Source organism: Aulonocara sp. 'chitande type north' Nkhata Bay, linkage group LG14 (genome assembly GCF_057382095.1).
Source record: "Aulonocara sp. 'chitande type north' Nkhata Bay isolate Kocher_YH1m ecotype deep benthic linkage group LG14, A_spYH_male_GT1.1, whole genome shotgun sequence".
Classification (NCBI taxonomy): Eukaryota; Metazoa; Chordata; class Actinopteri; order Cichliformes; family Cichlidae; genus Aulonocara; species Aulonocara sp. 'chitande type north' Nkhata Bay.
Genome location: NC_141357.1, coordinates 24,016,506 through 24,037,091, shown reverse-complemented (window position 1 = coordinate 24,037,091; position 20,586 = coordinate 24,016,506). Strand labels below are relative to the sequence as shown.

At 39.0% G+C, this 20,586-nt stretch overlaps 2 protein-coding genes across 2 annotated transcripts; both read right to left on the bottom strand.

The window, feature by feature from the left end:
- Positions 1-2,164: 2,164 nt before the first annotated feature.
- Positions 2,165-5,254, bottom strand: LOC147314616 (caspase a-like). Its single transcript, XM_086262825.1, has 8 exons — positions 5,201-5,254; positions 4,824-5,102; positions 4,664-4,746; positions 4,362-4,538; positions 4,035-4,272; positions 3,789-3,941; positions 3,551-3,660; positions 2,165-3,472 (listed from the first exon to the last, which is right to left on the bottom strand). The coding sequence occupies exons 1-8, from the start codon at positions 5,205-5,207 to the stop codon at positions 3,368-3,370; spliced, it is 1,152 nt and encodes a 383-aa protein (XP_086118951.1). The 5' UTR covers positions 5,208-5,254; the 3' UTR covers positions 2,165-3,367.
- A 3,266-nt stretch (positions 5,255-8,520) lies between these two features.
- On the bottom strand, positions 8,521-12,782 carry LOC147314615 (caspase a-like). The gene is made up of 8 exons (XM_086261664.1): positions 12,636-12,782; positions 11,157-11,441; positions 10,946-11,040; positions 10,638-10,814; positions 10,284-10,533; positions 10,018-10,188; positions 9,748-9,857; positions 8,521-9,333 (listed from the first exon to the last, which is right to left on the bottom strand). The coding sequence occupies exons 1-8, from the start codon at positions 12,640-12,642 to the stop codon at positions 9,229-9,231; spliced, it is 1,200 nt and encodes a 399-aa protein (XP_086117790.1). The 5' UTR covers positions 12,643-12,782; the 3' UTR covers positions 8,521-9,228.
- Positions 12,783-20,586: the final 7,804 nt, after the last annotated feature.

Genomic DNA, 20,586 nt, shown 5'->3' with positions numbered 1-20,586 from the left:
AAGTGATTGAGTTTTTATTTAACAGATTTAACACAGAGAAACAGTACCAGACATTCACTATCATCAGTTAACATAATGTCTGTATGTGGCTGTGGTTGCTCTCATTTACAAGTTAAATGTAATTGTCACTGTCATCTCAATTACTCATTACACCAACTTACCATCATCTGCTTGTATTTTACCTCACATGAGTTGGTTTACATCAGTTACAACATTGTATTGTATTGTATGTCGTTTCATGACATAGTGCTGCACTGCCTGGTACACACAGAACAAGACTGGAAGGACCTGCAGAGGGTGGACAAAGCTGCTAAGGGTGTCATCAGAATCACAGTGCATATGACCAAGATATGACAGAGATATACACTGTGACTGGCACAAGAAGACCAGCTGAATAATAAGGAAAATAACCCACTCTGAACACTACCTTTTATCCCTCTCCACTTTACCTTTTAGACTGATTTTATTACACCCTGCTACTGCTATTCTTACATTTTTTATTTATACTTTTATTATTCTGCATAGAATTGAAGAGCTGCTAAAGAGACTGCCGTTACCATTAAAATTTAAGAACTTAAAGTTCAGTTTTGAAAATGTAAATTAAATGGATAAAACTTTACAGTCAGTTTGAACATTCAGATATTTTACACTGCATACCACTAAAAGTATGCACTTTTTTTTTTCTTAGATTCCAAATGAATACTTTGAGTTATTCTTAATTCTATTCTTCTTTAAACCTTAAATTGAGCAAAAGTCTTGTGCGACCCATAATTCCTCTAAATGTTGCATGAGAGAGACCAGAGTTTCACCTACTTTTTCTTTTAGTATTTGAAGGCATTTCAAAGTTGTACACTTAATGTTACAGAGTTTCAGGTTTGTGGATTTCCTTTCAATTTTTTTTTTTTTTTTTTTTTTACCAAGAAAGCTACTTCCTATTTGCAAAACTACTTTCACACCATCAGGGTCATCTTCCTGTAAAGAAAGAGATGCACCGAGATGCAGGAAATCATCAGTGAAAACGTTTGCACTACTAGCTTCTGGCTTGAGTGAAACAAGCAAACCATGCTTTTCATGCAGCATTTCATCACTTGAAACCACAAAATTCTCAATAAATGAATAAAATTTTTAGCTAAAGAGAACTGATAAATGGTTAAAACAGGCTCATGAATATAGCTGTTATATGGACTGCTAACTAAACATTTTAGATGCATGTCTGAAATATAAACCCACTACCAACTGATTAAAGATTTAGGCAGTTTGCTACAAAGGTAGGCTGCATGCACTGAGCGTAAGAGATAAAACAGTGCAGGTGTTTATAAGGTGGTGCTGAAGGGAATTATTTTTAACCCATCTAACAGGGTTTTGAGGGTGGGGGCTACATCAGATGGCCAAGGTTGAAAACCACCATCATACAGGATGTGGCCAAAACACTGCACAACTTTTAAAGGCACGAGCTCACGCTTTCTTTCCACCCAGTTAAGGATCTTTTGACCTATCTGTTGTCAGCTAGCCAATCATAAAAGTAAAGACATGCTCATCCCCAGATGAACAACTTTAGGAAGCATCTAATGATTTCTTTGAATGTGAATGTGTTAATATGTCAGTAACTGTACTATACTAAGATGTTTTAAAATGCTCATTCCCACAGTCAAAAATGCTGCAGCCTGCTTAAAAAACTGAAAATCCCACTGGGCCCTCACGATCTTAAATCTTCACTCTAATTAAAATACAAAATAAAGTGATGTATTTCCTTAAAACTCTATTCAAAAAACATAAATAACAAGGGCTGTCAGGTATAAATTACTAAAGCTTTCTAGTCTATACAATGTGTTTAAATCAATGTATAACTCATCTGCCACTGGATCTTCAATAGAAAAACAGTAAATTTAGGTCACAGTAATTAGTAATATCACAAGCTAACCACCTCCTATTGGCAATTTTATTAAAACTTTTACATAAATAATTACATTTCTATAAATATGTAACTTTATATACTTGTAATTTCTATTATTGTAGCCCACCTGTAGATTAAAGATAATTAATGTGCAGTAATAAAAATCTGAGTTACTAACAAAATGCTTGTATTAAGCATAATTATATGTTGGACCAGTGGTCATAGACCCACATGATTCAATTCAATTAAATTTTATTTATATACCACCAAATCACAACAACAGTCTCCTCAAGGCGCTTTATATTGTAAGTTACACCCTACAATAATACAGAGAAAAACCCAACAATCATATGACCCCCTATGAGCAAGCACTTTGGTGACAGTGGGAAGGAAAAACTCCCTTTTAACAGGAAGAAACCTCCGGCAGAACCAGGCTCAGGGATGGGCGGCCATCCTTCTCTCACCCGAAAGTTCTTTTTAGAACTTTCTGATAATAATGAATTACAGTAGTCCAGCCTAGTTTTTCAGCGTCACTCTGAGACAGGATATTTATAATTTTAGAGATGCTGCGCAAATGGAAGAAAGCAGTCCTAGATATTTGTTTAATATGTGCATTGAGGAACATATCCTGGTCAAAAATGACTCCAAGGTTCCTCACAGTGTTACTGGAGGCCAAGGTAATGCCATCCAGAGTAAGAATCTGGTTAGATACCATATTTCTAAGCTTTTCAGGGCCGAGTACAATAACCTCAGTTTTATCAGAATTAAGGAGCAGAAAGTTAGCAGCCATCCAGGTCTTTATGTCTTTACCGGTGAGTCGTTTGGTACCGGGCCGCGAGAGTTGAGGCTCAGGTGTGAAATGTATAGTTTTCAGGGTTTTTATCGGTTTTCAGCGTTATTTAGTTATCGTTTTTATCGTTTACTCGGTTTTCTTTGGTCTTTTCGCGTGTGTTATGAATAAATTTTCTTTTTTTCGGTACCGGTACTAGTTTTATTTTTGTTGTATTTATCCGCGACACCTTAAAGGCCGGTCCATGAAAATATTGTCGGGCATAAACCGGTCCGTGGCGCAAAAAAGGTTGGAGACCGCTGGTGTTAACATTTTAGTTAATACAAGATTCATTTACTGTAACTAAGGGCTCATTTACTTATTTAGACACATAACAGTAACAGTGATGACATTATAGACAAGAACAACTGATGAATGTAAATGATACACTCACTCATATAGCTACTAAAATGTCCAAACGTATTAAAAGTTGACAAAATCTCACATTCACTTTCACAAAGCAGTAAAAACAGAAACAAAGAAATCAATATTTTACATATAATTCACAATAATCAATGCATATCCCTCGTTATACTACAGATAAGTATGAATCCCTTATTACTAGGAAGTGATAATCCATGAAATCATTAATGTACTTATTAGCACTTATTATGTGTTTCCTTTGACCAAAATTCAATCCTGTCTCAGCGGCCTGGAAAGAGGTAGAAGCGCTTGGTTAGAGTGCATCTGTCTTTGGTTGGCATCTGTCTCAGTTTCTCAGAGGGAAAATCTTCAAAGCGTTGCATGACCTGTGTGATGAAAACATAACCAGTGACTGCATCTGTTTGCCTGCAGCACTATCACCAAACGAGTTTTCAGGTACTTACTTTTCTGAAGAGCTCGTCGATGTCGTCCTCATGAGAGCACGTGTTGAATACCTCCTTGATGAACTGGATCAGAAAAGACCCACGGTCTTCCTGTCTGTATGAAACAGTGTCTGCAGGAAATCATGTGAAAACTGAGAATGAGACTATGCTTGTGTGTTATTGGTGCAAATTTCAGATGCTTATCTTAATAATGTCAGAAATCTTTTGCATAATAAAACCCATCAGCAGACAAACTGACCTGGGGTGCTGGACAGAAGTGAAACGAAGTCCTTTTCTTTGTGCACATATCGAGTAGAGTCATCCACAATGCTGTTTTCATCAAAGCGGCTCTGTGACACATCATCACAGACCACTTTTGCACTGTCACTAACCATCACGGAGCCACCAGATTCTGCAACACACGCAGCATGCTTTTAATTCAGGTCCAAACTGTAGCTACGAGGACATTTGTGGATGTTGGTCAGATGAAATGATTGAAAGTCACCTCCTCTGCAGGCCTGGATGATGATGATCTTTGGTTTGTTTAGCAGTGCTGAGCATTTCTGTGAGCCCAAGTACTTGTAAATATTGTCAACAGGGAATTCATCTGGTTCCACTTCTTCTCTGTGATTGACACCGAGGACAATTCCCCGTTTCCCGTGAGACATAATCACCACAAACACACTGTCTGTCTCTTTGAGTTTGGGATGTTTGGAGAAATTCATCAGAGCCTCATCGATCATCTGATTGAACACAAAAAGTCCCAGCATCAGTTATTTTGTCACTCAGCCGTAATTTGCTAGGAAAGAATAAAAGATTAGTATTTAAATACCTTTCCAGTGAGATCTTTGTATTTGACCACTTCATAATGCAGAGATCGGAGAAGTTTATCCATGTTCTCCTCGTCAACTTCAGCTCCTTTTCGGGTTAATCTCTCATCAGAAAAATTTCGATTAGTGATTAGGAGGGCCACTCGACTGCTGATGGACTTTTCTGCCACAGGGTAAATCTAAAAATACAAATGTAAAGACAGAATATTTACTGTTATAAATGTAAAATTTAAGTGTATAAACTTACAAAGTATTCCAAATTTGAATCTTGTTTGTTAAAAGTGTTTGAACAGTCATGACAAACATTTTTATCGTTCAGCTTTGTCCTCCAGAAAGAGTCAGTTGTGGCGATGAGTTTGGACGACCAGCTTTGCTCCTTCTGAGACGCTGCAGTTGGAAAAAGCAAAAGCACTGTTCAGACTTTATTCTGTACGATTTCCTTCTTCCAAACAGGGTGAACTCACCAGGAGGCTGACCACAGGACAGACCCAGCTCAGAGTAAAGTGTAGGATCTCTCTTCTCCAGGTGTTCGATCATCTTCCTGCTAGCTTTATCTCCTTTCCTCTTCACCATGTCGATGAGAGCACGGGCCATGTCTGCTTTGTTGCTGTTGTCTTCGAGCACAGAGTCTGTCTCTCCATCATTCAGCAAACCCTCTTCTAAAAGGTCATCCAGGAGCTGTTTAAGAAGGGCTTTTGATACCTTTTCAACAAACCGTCCTCTCACTCTGGCAAGCTCCTTATCTAGAGGGAAGAATGAGATCAAATAATCATGTCAAAATCAAAATCTATCACACATTAACACTTGGAAAGTGCATGGATCATGATAACTTCTGTCTTACCTGCCATCTTTCATAAACTTTACTTCACAAATTTGCAACCTGTGTCCTCCAGCATGTACAAATGATTGTGTGTTTGCCAAGATGTTTTATCTATTAATAGTTGTGTGGAAACCACACTTCCATGGAAGTGGTTGTAATCAAGTCAAACTTGAAATGCAACATAAAATATTTTCTTTTTCTTCTGAGCAGTGGTCTCTTAGAAATGAAGTCATGACAAATATCTTTGTTTGCAAAGAACACATCTTTTATATTTTCTAAGAGTCATGTTCCTGAGCACCTCCTGCACTACTTGTGCTTTCTGTATGTTACCATTTGCAAACCTTTATGTGTGCTCATGTGTGCTGTTTTGGACAGCACTGCCTGATTTCCTAGGAACAAAGAGATGCCAATAAGTGGTTATAGAGCCGTTAATGAAATGTAAGATGTTTTTAAATTCAAGGATCAACTAGCTTTTGCATTTTTAACATTTTTATTTAAGCCTTAACTTGTATTGAACAAGAGTTCATAAACTCTTCTTCCTGTTTTAGTGCATAGGCAAGCTGCTGCTTTTGTGACAATGTTTCTTCTTACTTTCATAGGTTCATCTGCTGCACGTTAGGCATATAAACTCTCCAAAATTGCATTTATAACTTAATTTATTTTCAATTTATTTTCAGATAGTTTCACTCCTAACTTACACGCATTTTGTGTATACTGAATTATGATCAAAACAGCTTGCTTTAAAAAGAAGGCAGACATAAGGAACAGGAAGTAAAAGTGAAACTTGGGCTGCTGTCAAAGAAAACAGAAAGATGAGATAAAAGCAGTTTACCGACAGTATCAACATTTCTGTGTCCTTTGAATTACCACAACATGTCAAGTCATGTTTGAACTTGTCTGAACATTTCAACTCTACGATGTTTTAATGGCCAATATTATACGTTAATGACAAAAAATTAACAAAAAAACATAACCAGAGAAAAATCGCCATCTCTCTTCATTTCATATAATAATTTTCTTTCCATCTACCGTTCCTTTGCTGAGTGTTTCCAATACACTGAACTATGCCTGTAGGGTTGACTGCATCAAGACCACAGATATTCTTATCATTGCAAGATCTCGAAGAAGAGAAGCAAGTTCAGTAAGTTTCAATTCACAAGTAATCCCCCTCCCTTCACCTGCCTTACTTGGAAGTGTCTGCTCTGGGAAACTATGAAAACATGCCTGTCTACAGGTCCTTCTCAAAAAATTTGCATATTGTGATAAAGTTCATTATTTTCTGTAATGTACTGATAAACATTAGACTTTCATATATTTTAGATTCATTACACACAACTGAAGTAGTTCAAGCATTTCATTATTGATGATTTTGGCATACAGCTCATGAAAACCCAAAATTCCTATGTCAAACAATTAGCATATCATGAATAGGTTCTCTAAACGAGCTATTAACCTAATCATCTGAATCAGCGAATTAACTCTAAACACCTGCAAAAGATTCCTGAGGCTTTTAAAAACTCCCAGCCGGGTTCATTACTCAAAACCGCAATCATGGGTAAGACTGCCGACCTGACTGCTATCCAGAAGGCCATCTTTGACACCCTCAAGCAAGAGGGTAAGACACAGAAAGAAATTTCTGAACGAATAGGCTGTTCCCAGAGTGCTGTATCAAGGCACCTCAGTGGGAAGTCTGTGGGAAGGAAAAAGTGTGGCAGAAAACGCTGCACAACGAGAAGAGGTGACCGGACCCTGAGGAAGATTGTGGAGAAGGACCGATTCCAGACCTTGGAGGACCTGCGGAAGCAGTCGGCTGAGTCTGGAGTAGAAACATCCAGAGCCACCGTGTACAGGCGTGTGCAGGAAATGGGCTACAGGTGCCGCATTCCCCAGGTCAAACCACTTTTGAACCAGAAACAGCAGCAGAAGCGCCTGACCTGGGCTTCAGAGAAGCAGCGCTGGACTGTTTCTCAGTGGTCCAAAGTACTTTTTTCGGATGAAAGCAACTTTTTCATGTCATTCGGAAATCAAGGTGCCAGAGTCTGGAGGAAGACTGGGGAGAGGGAAATGCCAAAATGCCTGAAGTCCAGTGTCAAGTATCCACAGTCAGTGATGGTCTGGGGTGCCATGTCAGCTGCTGGTGTTGGTCCACTGTGTTTTATCAAGGGCAGGGTCAATGTAGCTAGCTATCAGGAGATTTTGGAGCACTTCATGCTTCCATCTGCTGAAAAGCTTTATGGAGATGAAGATTTCATTTTTCAGCACGACCTGGCACCTGCTCACAGTGCCAAAACCACTGGTAAATGGTTTACTGACCATGGTATTACTGTGCTCAATTGGCCTGCCAACTCTCCTGACCTGAACCCCATAAAGAATCTGTGGGATATTGTGAAGAGAAAGTTGAGAGACGCAAGACCCAACACTCTGGATGAGCTTAAGGCCGCTATCGAAGCATCCTGGGCCTCCATAACACCTCAGCAGTGCCACAGGCTGATTGCCTCCATGCCACGCCGCATTGAAGCAGTCATTTCTGCAAAAGGATTCCCGACCAAGTATTGAGTGCATAACTGAACATAATTATTTGAAGGTTGACTTTTTTTTTGTATTAAAAACACTTTTCTTTTATTGGTCAGATGAAATATGCTACTTTTTTGAGATAGGAATTTTGGGTTTTCATGAGCTGTATGCCAAAATCATCAATATTAAAACAATAAAAGGCTTGAACTACTTCAGTTGTGTGTAATGAATCTAAAATATATGAAAGTCTACTGTTTATCAGTACATTACAGAAAATAATGAACTTTATCACTATATGCTAATTTTTTGAGAAGGACCTGTATGTGTCAGGCTGGGTCTTAGGCTTCACCTCCTTCTGAAAGTCTCGGGCATCCCCAGGTGTGGGGGCTATTTCCCCCACCACACTCCCTGTCAGTGGCTGGTGCCCCTACCTGCTGGGGCATTGTAAGGACTGAAAATTAAAAAAGATCCTTTAAAAAAATCTTCTAAGCTATGACCATCAAGTGGAGCAGTATAGCAAAAGCCCTAAACCAGTATACCAGTTGTCACCTCAGGGCAATTTATATTGTAGGCTAAAGGTCCTATGATATAAACAAACAAACAAGCACAATTACAGTCAGATGACCCCCTTTGAACAAGCACTTAACACCAGTGGATTCTTTTTTAACAGGAAGATGTGGCGACAAGGGCAGAGATGAGAAGAATTGAGAGCAAGACACTGTAGGAGAGAGAGGCAGAGTGTAGTAACTCCTTAAGTTAAATGCAGAAGTGGTGTATGAATCCAAAGAGAGAGAAAGGCAGTGAGTGGAAAATAAAAGCAAAGCGCATTTTATTTTTATTTCTTTATTTTTGTATAGCATGAAAACACAGCAACAGTTATGTCAGGATACTTTACATGTTACTCTAGAATAATAGAAAAAAAATAATACAAAGAAAACAGAGAAAAGCTAACAATCATATGGACTCCTATGCAAACAAGAGGTTTAGCGACAGTGGGAAGGAAAAACTCCCTTATAACAGGAAGAAAGCCCTAGCAGAACCAGGTTGAGGGAGGGGTGTCCATCTTCTGCAAAGATGGTGTGAAGGGAGGAAGATAGGACAAAGACATGCTGTGGAAGAGAGTATGTCTGTCCCTCTCTGACCCTGTTTCTGCTGGACGTCTCTTCCAGTTCGTCCATCCAACCGTCTCCAATTGCCACATAGAGGATATTTCATGTTGATGTGTTTTGTGTGCATGGGTCTCACATGAAGCTAGAAATGTCATCAGGATTTTTTTTTAACAAAGGAGACAGACAGATGGCAGCTTTGTTTCATTCTTTTAAAATTTTTATTATCATTGTATTTTCCATCTGTTTGTAGCTATTTTGCATCTTATTGTGGCCATTTTTGTCTAACTGTGAGATCATATCATCTTTTTGCTTCTAGGTTTGCATCTCTTTGTAGTTCTTTGGAAATGATAAAATGACCTAACTCTGAGCACTAAAAACATCAATTGAAATGGCAGCAAAGTTGAGTTACATAACTGTAAAAATATCTCAGAGGCCTGGAAAGAAGTAGAAGCGTCTTGTCAGTGTGCATCTGTCTTTTGTTGGCATCTGTCTCCTGTTTTGAACACTGAAGTCTTCAAAGCGTTGCATCACCTGTATGATTAAAATGATGTACGACATTATCACAGTAATAATGTACAACATTATCACACTAATGACACGAGAACAAAGTAATTACTGCTTGACTATAGCAATACAACTTTCCACATGTTCCAGAAACATAAGTGACAGATATGGCACTTATTGATTCCTGTAAGCGTAACTTCCAGGAGATGAAAAATGCTTTGAAAGCCTTCTTTTGGGCCATACTCTGCAAACTTTTTAACCTTTTATTATTTTACTTTTAATACTGTACATGCACTATTTCCCAGTGATAATTGAAGTGTAATTTAAATATTGCTTTAACGTAACTGTCCACATAAATGTCACAAGCAGTATCAACATGGTTGTGAAGTAATGAGACTTGCTTCCAATAAGTATAAAACAATTTACACTTGCAGCGCTTACTTTTCTGAAGAGCTCCTCGACGTCGTCTTGATGTGCAAAGGTGTTGAAAACCTGAACAATGTACTGTATGAGGATAGACCCTTGATTCCTGTCTCTATATGACACAGTATCTGCAGAAAGAAAATTCAGAGACAGAAATTGGATACAGGTTTTTTTTTTGTTTTTTTTTTTTGGGGGGGGGGGGGGGGGGGGGTGTTATCATTACAGATTCATGTGTGTCATCACTGTGTGTGTGTCACTAAGTTTTAATAATTGCCTAGCTACACTGACCTGGAGTGCAGGAGAGAAGAGAAATGAAGTCTTTTTCCTTGTGTACACATCGTAGAGTGTCGTCTTCTAAGCCCTCTTCATCAGCACATAGGGATGGACTTGGCTGTTTCACGTCATCACAGACCAGATCTGGCTTTGCACAGTCACTAACAAGCACACCTCCTCTCTCCTCTGAAACATATGCAATGTACTTGTAAGATAAGAAGACTCCAGCAAATCTATAACTTAAGCCTTTTTTTGTAACTGTAAGAACAGAAGGTGATCACCTCCTCTGCAGGCCTGGATGATGATGATCTTGGGTTTGTTCAGAAGTGCAGGACACTTGTCTGAGCTCAACTGCTTGTAAATGTTGTTCACCTCATACGCATCTTGTTCCTCATTATCACAAATGGGTTCTTTGCAGTCGACACCAAGGACTGCTCCTAGCTTCCCGTGAGACATTATAACCACCAACACACTGTCTGTATCTTTGAGTTTTGGATGTTTGGAGAAGTCAATTAGAGCCTTATTAATTGCCTGTAAGAACATAACAAAAAAAAAAGTCAAGGCATAACTTCCTGTATCTCAAAACAAACCAGACATAAAATTTTTCCCCAGATTTTCCCTTTTAATAAAAATACCTTTCCTGTGAGATTTGTGTATTTCACCACTTCATAACCCAGAGCAGAGAGCAGCTTCCTCATGTTCTCCTCATCTTTCTCAGCTCCATTTCTATTGAATTTCCCATCAGTAAACTTCATGTTAGTGATCAGCAGAGCTACGCGATTTTTAAAGGCGTCTTTGGTCACATGGTAAATCTGCAAAACGAAAATAAAGGGAAAAAAGTTGAAAAATCTATCTTGTGTCTCAACATTAACTTTAATAAGAAAACACTTTATTTCTTATTATCAAACTGAGATATTTTGCATGAGGTTTGTGAATGACTCACACTTTTATCATCCATTTTCATCTTCCAGAATTTCTCAGTCGTGTGGATCAGTGTATCTGACCATTCTGGTGGCTCCCGAGGATCTGGAGCTGAGGCTGACAAAACAGATTATTGCTTGAAATAATGTATTTTATTCTGTTTGTACCTGTGTGATCATTACATTATCTTCTGCACTATATTTTTTAATAAAAATATTTTTAAGGTTTCTCACCTGCCTGAGAAGGCTGACTGCAAGACAAACCAAGCTTTTCGTAAAGAGAAGAGTCTCTACTTTTAAGGTGAACGATCATCTTGCTGCTGGCTCGGTCTCCTTTTTTCCTCACAGTGTCAATGAGACAGCGCGCCTTATCAGCCCTGCTGTCATTCTCTTCAAGTATTGACTCGCTCTCCATATCATTCAGCACACCATCTTCTACGAGGTCGTCAAGCAGCATCTTTATAACCGCTTTGGACACACTCGTCAGAAAGTCTGACCGTACCCTGCCAAGCTCCTTATCTAGAATAGAGAATATGTCATTTTAGAAATGTTTAGAAAGATTGCTGACCTTTGAAAACGTTTCGTCTCAAACTAAATGGGCGATGTATACATTTTGCTGTTTTTATTTAATATATCGAATACGTTGAGGGGGGGGGGGTTGCTCGGTTTGAGCCTTTTCAGCTGTATTATCGTCTTTGGACGCTTCACTTTGTGGTGGGGAGCAGTAACGCATAACACATGTCAGCATCACTACAAACTGCGGTTTTCACAATGACTCTAAAAGTTGAATAGTCTTTTTTTTTTATTAAAAGCAAACATTGCGATCTATGTACAGATTTATTGCTTTGTAACAAAGTAAAATATATTAGTTGTATCTAATAATCCGGCATCTTAATGCAGTTAACGGTGAAAGACCCACATTTACAGAATGATCCCCTGAGATATTAGCGCTAATCTACAACATTTCATGTGCATGAATCACTTCAGCATTTCTAACGCTGGTTCCGTACAAAGACTGAATGTTTGCGCACTACGTAGGACATCCTGCCTTGTTATAACGCCCGGTATTCTTCGGATTGACGGAGGAAATGGCTGATATGTCCTTCTTCCTCATAAAGTGCGGAGTAAAAACGAAGCTACTGTTTTAGTGCATAACGAAACCATTACCGATGCCTGTCGTCAACATACAAATTTGGATATTTTAATAAAGAACAAACAAAACAAAACAAACTTTATATGCTATCCTGTCGCACTTTGGAAATGTGTGACCTCCCATCTTTAGAAGTTGTACTTAAAGAACAGCCTCCGTGGATTCAGTGTGTATACATAACGCAAATAGTTGTCAACAAAGAAACTTAAACCCTCGCTCTCTCATCTCTGAAAACCTTCCACTAGAAGATTTTTTCAACAACAGACATCCGGGCGGGAATAGTTTTCCGGGGTGCAAAACGAAAGTATGAATCCAATCTGGCATAAACATAGTATGAAAATAACAAATGTCGAATCACACTATTCAAACTTTTCTCTGACAAACACTTTTGTTTTGTCGAAAGTGTAAGAATACATATTTTCCGCCGCTGTCTTCCGCAAAACGTTCGTAACACAATCCAGTGGTGGTAAACACTTTATGCCTATTGTGCTGCATTCCTGCTCGCTGGCTAAACTCATATATGACAACGTAGAACAAAATGCATTTAGTCCGTGTGCTCTTACCTGCCATTGCTCAAAACTTGTGTGGCCAACCTGCTTAAATTGCTGCTGACTTTAACCTGATTATGCTTGCGTAATGTTTGCTATCAGAGATGAACGATATAAGGCTCCTCCTTTCCGCATATGACCTACATAGTAGTACCGCACAGTGCATAAATTTCTGTATAAAAGTCAGAGCAGGCCTGTGGTGCTCCTACTTTGATGTGAGTAACCCGGATCATTAAACTGTACCTTATAATGGCTAAAACTATACTGTAACATTATAAAACACCGTGGCACCCATGCTAACCATTCACTTGGGAGCCATAACAAACAAACAAAACGAACAAACAAAAAACATAAACAAAAAAAACCGTCATGCGCTATAAAGGTCCACATGTCATTGTACATGCAAATGAATCATACTATATAATAAACACACAAGCTCATTTACTGTCGTTAAGATTTAATTCAACTAGATTATAAAATGATCTTAACGTAAACAGATTGTAATTCTCATCCATCACATGCAAAAAATAATGTACAGAGGAACCTGGAAACATTACAGTTTTATGTTCATGCACATTTGAGAGCACAAATAGATTGTTTTTCTGATTGTCACGTTGGCAAAATATAAAAGCATCATATAATAGTGCTCTAGAGTGTAAAAAAAAATTAAGATACAGTATTGTATCTTTAGATGTGATCATTCATGTTGATATTATTGCTTTGAAAAGTAATGATGATGAAAGATGAGCATGTTCACTGCACATCTCTTTATTTCACAAAGTCTCGGCAGTAGGGATGAGTGTTCACGAGGTTTTCGTTTCCTCCTGTGGATAAAAACATAAATACGAAAAATCAGGTAACGGTAAAAAAAAACAAAAAACATGGTGCCAAACAACAATGCGTAGAGATTAAACATAACCTAAGTGGCATCAACCAAAGTCAAAGCCTGATAGATCCTATTTCTGTATTTCAGTGTCAAAGTACAACATCAGTTTGTGACTCTATAAAATCAGGGTTAAAGCCTCCTTTTGCTCATATGTGTTGATAAGCTCCACTGATGTATCCCATCTCACCTGGTCAGACAGTCAGACCCAGCTCAGCGAAAAGCATAGGATCTCTTTTTTGAAGGTGACGAATCAACTTGTTGCTGGCTAGATCTCCTTTTTTCCTCACAGTGTCAATGAGGCAGCGCGCCTTGTCGGCTCGGTTCTTGTTCTCCTCAACTATTGACTCTCTCTCTCCATCATTCAAGATGCCATCCTCCAAAATGTCATCCAGGAGCTGGTTAAGAAGAGGGTTGGAGGTCTTTTCAACAAACTTACTCCTCACCCGCACAAGCATCGAGCTTGCGCTTTCTAGGAGAAAGAAAATCCCATTTATCAGGTTTAAGATGATTCAACACAAACTCACGTAACAACTTGAATAATTTGCTCTCATTTTGACTTCTTAAGGTGACTTCAAGTGGTAAAAAATTAGTCAACACGCTTGTACACAGATTGAAACACATCTGTGATTTAGAAAGCTCAGTTCTCAGCTGTCTGACCAGTGTTTTTTGAATTTTTTGGAAAACTGCAAGTTTGAGCAGTGATCTCTTTATAAAGCTCTGTTTGGTTTGCATTAGATTTTACAGGTGTACCTGATTTGAGATTTAATTAATATTTTAGTGCTGCATATTAAAAGCACTCCAGTGGCGTGCTTCCCATCTGAAAACACAAGATATTTCTAAAAATATTTCCTTTTCGAGATAAATGCAGCTAATTTATAACTAAATGTAACTTTTAAAATCTGTGTTGATATATTCTGGCCAGTGATCTTCATCCCGCGCTGTGTGGATATGTAAACCGATTATTAAAAAAAGTGGGTGGGCAGTACAAAAGTGAAACTACAAACGATTTCGCGCTGAAAAAAGGAGGGAAAAGAATACAAATAAAATAAAAAGCAGAACAATTAACAGTATCACGTCATTTCCTCTAAGGGCATCACTTGGGCCAATGCGTTTTGTGAAAACACAATCTCTGCAGATACTAAACAGGATTTAGATCGGAGGAGGATCTCCTTTGCTTTTCACTCTGCAGCTGTGCCAAAAAATGACAGCAGAGCTTTTAACCGGTGGTTTGCCTTACTACCAGGTCAAGTTTGATTTCATCCTGAGCTCTGGCAACGAATAATTAATGACTAAGAGAGAGAGAAGAAAAAAGAGAGAAAAAATGAAGTTTTCAATTAGCAGTCAGATCCGTGTTCGCTATAGCCATTCTCCAACTTCCTCAACCCGTGCTGCTTGTTTGTATTAATTGCGTGTGATTTAAAACTTCAGTTATGTGTTCATGTGTTCACATTTGAGTAGCTACAACTTGCTTTAGATGACAAATCGCCTTACCTGCCATTGCGCCAGAACCTCAAATCACTCGAGTTAACCTCCAAACAGATGAGCGGCGTCCCAGCACGCATAGGTATAGTACGAGTCAATACAAGTTCTTTCGAGTGCTTTTTTGCCTCAAGAGGTCGCCAAAGCATAGCGTTCTTCCTCACATACGTTACATTTTACGGTAGTGTATGTTGGCGCAACGTTGCATCCGGTCACATCCCTACCTTTCTACTGGTACCTATTCATAAATGCAGCATATACACTGACCACTTCATTTGGTACACCTCGCATGGCTGTTTGCTTTCTATTTTGGTGAACATTTGACATATTCGAAAACTTTTTGGAGGAAGGCGTGGAGTTAGGTTTTTTTAAAAAATTTTTTTTAAATGGATAGAGATGTTTAATTTACGTGTGAGATGATTTTAATAACGAAACAACTGATTCCAGAAGTCAAACAAGCCACCATTTCTTTTCACTCAAATGGTGACAACATGGGTTTGAAGTATTTTGGCTCCATCTAGTGGACAAATACATTCAAAACATCGAAATGACTTTAAAGGAATACATTTCTACATTTTGAACTGGTTAAAGATACGTTTTTGTTTGTTTGTCTGTTTGTTTTTTAAGTATTCATTAAAACAAAAAGTAAAAATATTTTCTTTTGCTAATGAAGCAGCTTCACACAAAGCATACAGGGAGTGCAGAATTATTAGGCAAGTTGTATTTTTGAGGAATAATTTTATTATTGAACAACAACCATGTTCTCAATGAACCCAAAAAACACATTAATATCAAAGCTGAATGTTTTTGGAAGTAGTTTTTAGTTTTAGCTATTTTAGGGGGATATCTGTGTGCAGGTGACTATTACTGTGCATAATTATTAGGTAACTTAACAAAAAACAAATATATACCCATTTCAATTATTTATTTTTACCAGTGAAATCAATATAACATCTCCACATTCACAAATATACATTTCTGACATTCAAAAACAAAACAAAAACAAATCAGCGACCAATATAGCCACCTTTCTTTGCAAGGACACTCAAAAGCCTGCCATCCATGGATTCTGTCAGTGTTTTGATCTGTTCACCATCAACATTGCATGCAGCAGCAACCACAGCCTCCCAGACACTGTTCAGAGAGGTGTACTGTTTTCCCTCCTTGTAACGCTCACATTTGATGATGGACCACAGGTTCTCAATGTGGTTCAGATCAGGTGAACAAGGAGGCCATGTCATTAGTTTTTCTTCTTTTATACCCTTTCTTGCCAGCCACGCTGTGGAGTACTTGGACGCGTGTGATGGAGCATTGTCCTGCATGAAAATCATGTTTTTCTTGAAGGATGCAGACTTCTTCCTGTACCACTGCTTGAAGAAGGTGTCTTCCAGAAACTGGCAGTAGGACTGGGAGTTGAGCTTGACTCCATCCTCAACCCGAAAAGGCCCCACAAGCTCATCTTTGATGATACCAGCCCAAACCAGTACTCCACCTCCACCTTGCTGGCGTCTGAGTCGGACTGGAGCTCTCTGCCCTTTACCAATCCAGCCACGGGCCCATCCATCTGGCCCATCAAGACTCACTCTCATTTCATCAGTCCATAAAACCTTAGAAAAACTAGTCTTGAGATATTTCTTGGCCCAGTCTTGACGTTTCAGCTTGTGTGTCTTGTTCAGTGGTGGTCGTCTTTCAGCCTTTCTTACCTTGGCCATGTCTCTGAGTATTGCACACCTTGTGCTTTTGGGCACTCCAGTGATGTTGCAGCTCTGAAATATGGCCAAACTGGTGGCAAGTGGCATCTTGGCAGCTGCACGCTTGACTTTTCTCAGTTCATGGGCAGTTATTTTGCGCCTTGGTTTTTCCACACACTTCTTGCGACCCTGTTGACTATTTTGAATGAAACGCTTGATTGTTCGATGATCACGCTTCAGAAGCTTTGCACTTTCGAGACTGCTGCATCCCTCTGCAAGATATCTCACTAGTTTTGACTTTTCTGAGCCTGTCAAGTCCTTCTTTTGACCCATTTTGCCAAAGGAAAGGACGTTGCCTAATAATTATGCACACCTGATATAGGGTGTTGATGTCATTAGACCACACCCCTTCTCATTACAGAGATGCACATCACCTAATATGCTTAATTGGTAGTAGGCTTTCGAGCCTATACAGCTTGGAGTAAGACAACATGCATGAAGAGGATGATGTGGACAAAATACTCATTTGCCTAATAATTCTGCACTCCCTGTATAGACACAAAGCACAAATTATTTACACTCATGGGAAAAAGAAGATTTTCACAAGATTACTCACAGTACACCCTTACTTCCATATGAATTCAGAGGATATGTAGCAGTCAGGTGCTCTTAATCAGATTCACTTGATTGATCGTCAGTAAGTCTGAGCACATCAATAAAGACAGACATTTGCTATTCTGGCGCATTCAAGTGTGCGTCAACAAAATCTTGCCTGGAGTGGACATCACAGCATCACAGTCCTTAGGACTTTTTTTTTTTTTAACCTCATTCCATCCAGATTGAAGAAATTTTAATAAGTAACTGAGTTGTATAGTATTATCTTTCAGAGAAGCCAGTGGTTACCTCATTGATGCAAGGGTATGTTGTGCCTGTGGTATAGCTTGTATGGTAGTCTTTCTTGGTTTTGTATTATCTTTGTCTGTATACGGTGGCTGGGAAGTGCAAGTGATTACATCCTTGCATTACATACTTTAGGTTCATTTTCTGCAGGCAGGTTTCTGAAAGAGAACAGGCAGATTTAGAATATAACATGCAGCGTTCTATAGATGGATGCATTAAAAAAAAAAGGAAAAATTACATGTATGTGCTCACTTTCTAAACACTTTGTTACATTTATGATAAATGGATTAGAAAGTAGATAAAACACATTTATGTCGGCCTTGGCTCATAGTTCTTGTCTTTAAATTAACTTTGTATGTTTCAGGTACTGCACTCTCAAAGACTGAATGAACCAGCATTGCAGCCATGGGTCATTGTGAGCATCACAGGGAAGGTTGAAGCCGCCCACTGCACCTGTATGGCCGGAGTCGTGGAGACCTGCAGCCATGTCACTGCTCTTCTGTTTAAAGTAGAAGCAACAGTGTTGATCCGTGGCACAAGGACTGTTACAGATGAACCTGCATACTGGGTTTTGCCTGGTAATATGACCAAGATACAGCCAGAGGTTGGCCATAAGATAGACTTCTCCTCTTCAGCTGCCCAAAAAAAGGCTCTCGATCAAAACATAAACAGACCATCCTTATTGAAAGGTAAAAGGAGCCGTCCTCAAAAAAGAAAAATCCCGCCTGCTACTGTGGAGGAGTTGTCACTGCTATTGGATACTTTGCTGGAACGCAGTAAAGCTGTGGGTTGTGGGAATGACCCATAATGTTTTATCTAGGGGTCTAGATTTATGCCTGTAGTGCACTGCTGTGTAAATAATTTGCATTTACTGAATATGTACTGACTGAGTACCACTGTTCAAAAGTTGAATAAAGAAACAAACCAATTTTTGCCTTTTTAAAAAAAATTAAAACCACTTTATAGAAAATGACAAAATGTTTACACAAAATCATGACAGCGTTTACACGATATCACCCACTACTAACACTACTTAATTTACTGTATCTTTTGAAAAATTACCGCTATTTATACAGCACAAGACTTAAGAATATTTAACAAGAGCAAGTTTCATTTTTCCCTGGTTTTACTACCACACTGTTCACCAAAATGCACCAAACCTTCACCATCTTATCCAGAAGGGTCACCTCTTCACCCTCACACGGAATAAGTAATCTGATTGGCATGGTGGTATGTTTGAAGCAGGGATTTCGGAGTGCTCATTGTGTAGCACTGGAACCCAGTCATGATGTGTTTAATCCATTTCATAGGCTGGTTTGCCTGCAATAATGCCAAATAATTAGCAACTCTATAAATACAACGTAGTTCTGCCAAATCACTCATTAGGATGTTTGTTCTAATTTCCTTCGCAAATAAAACTAATAGGCTATAAAGAGTCTTTCTGTGTGGAGTTTGCATGTTCTCCCCGTGTTTGCGTGGGTTCTCTCCGGGTACTCCGGCTTCCTCCCACCGTCCAAAGACATGCAACTTGTGGGGATAGGTTAATTGGATAATCCAAATTGCCACTAGGTGTGAATGTGCGAGTGAATGTGAGTGCGAATGGTTGTCTGTCCCTATGTGTTAGCCCTGCGACAGACTGGCGACCTGTCCAGGGTGTACCCTGCCTCTCGCCCTATGACAGCTGGGATAGGCTCCAGCGCCCCCCGCGACCCTGAAAAGGATAAGCTGAAGCGAATGGATGGATGGATGGCTATAAAGAGTGATATGAACATAGAGGGCCAAAACTTTCACTGGCAGCTGGTAGAAATAGAGCTCACTCTCTCTGAGGTTGAAGGCGTAGCCCCAAAATCTGCCAGAGGGGCCAAGGGGTTAACGGATGCTGGCTGAACCCTACAAAGATGCATTTGTGTGACTTGCGCTGGAGTTGCAGAACCCCTGTAGCTGGTTACAGGGGTCTGGGCGAGCAGGATCAGGTGGGCAGGTCTGGGATCCATGTTCTTAAAGAAAAGAGAGAAAGTCTTTTTTTCTTTTTCTGGAAAAAAAAAAGCTAGGGTTGATAACTAATTTATCAGTTAAATTTAAGCCTAAATGTTAGATTATGCAGCCTGTATGTCTTGCCATACTGAACGTTACAAAAGCACAAGTTTAACTAAGCACATTAGTAAGGTTTAACAGATTTTTCACATATACACACTCACATACACACATAGGCGCGTGCACGGGCGCAGGCGCGCACACACCCGTGGACCAGAACAGATGGCATTTTTTGGCCATAAAAACAAGTAAAAACTTTTTTCTTTTGCTTAAAATGAGAAAAGTGTTATTGATGATAAAAATTATATATTTATAACAATTAGATATTTTTTTGAAAATTAAAGAGTTATGAAATATGATAATTTTTATTAATATGATATTGTTTATTAATATGTTATTTTTATGGCTACCATATGTTTTATTGCTTCCTTTATTACTTCCGTGGTCATAAATACTTTTATTGGGGGTCATAAATCACTTGTTTGACATAAGGGGTTTGATATCGATCTTAAATATGATCAACCTATCTCTAATGATCGGCTATGTACCACAGGCCTTCAAGCTAGCTGTAGTTAAACCTTTACTCAAAAAGCCATCTCTAGACCCAGCAGTCTTAGCTAATTATAGGCCAATCTCCAACCTTCCTTTCATATCAAAAATCCTTGAAAGAGTAGTTGTCAAACAGCTAACAGATCATCTGCAGAGGAATGGTTTATTTGAAGAGTTTCAGTCAGTCAGAGCTCATCACAGCACAGAAACAGCTTTAGTGAAGGTTACAAATGATCTTCTTATGGCCTCTGACAGTGGACTCATCTCTGTGCTTGTCCTGCTAGACCTTAGTGCAGCATTCGATACTGTCGACCATAATATCCTATTAGAGCGATTAGAACATGCTGTAGGTATTACAGGTACTGCACTGCAGTGGTTTGTATCATATCTATCTAATAGACTCCAGTTTGTGCATGTAAATGGAGAG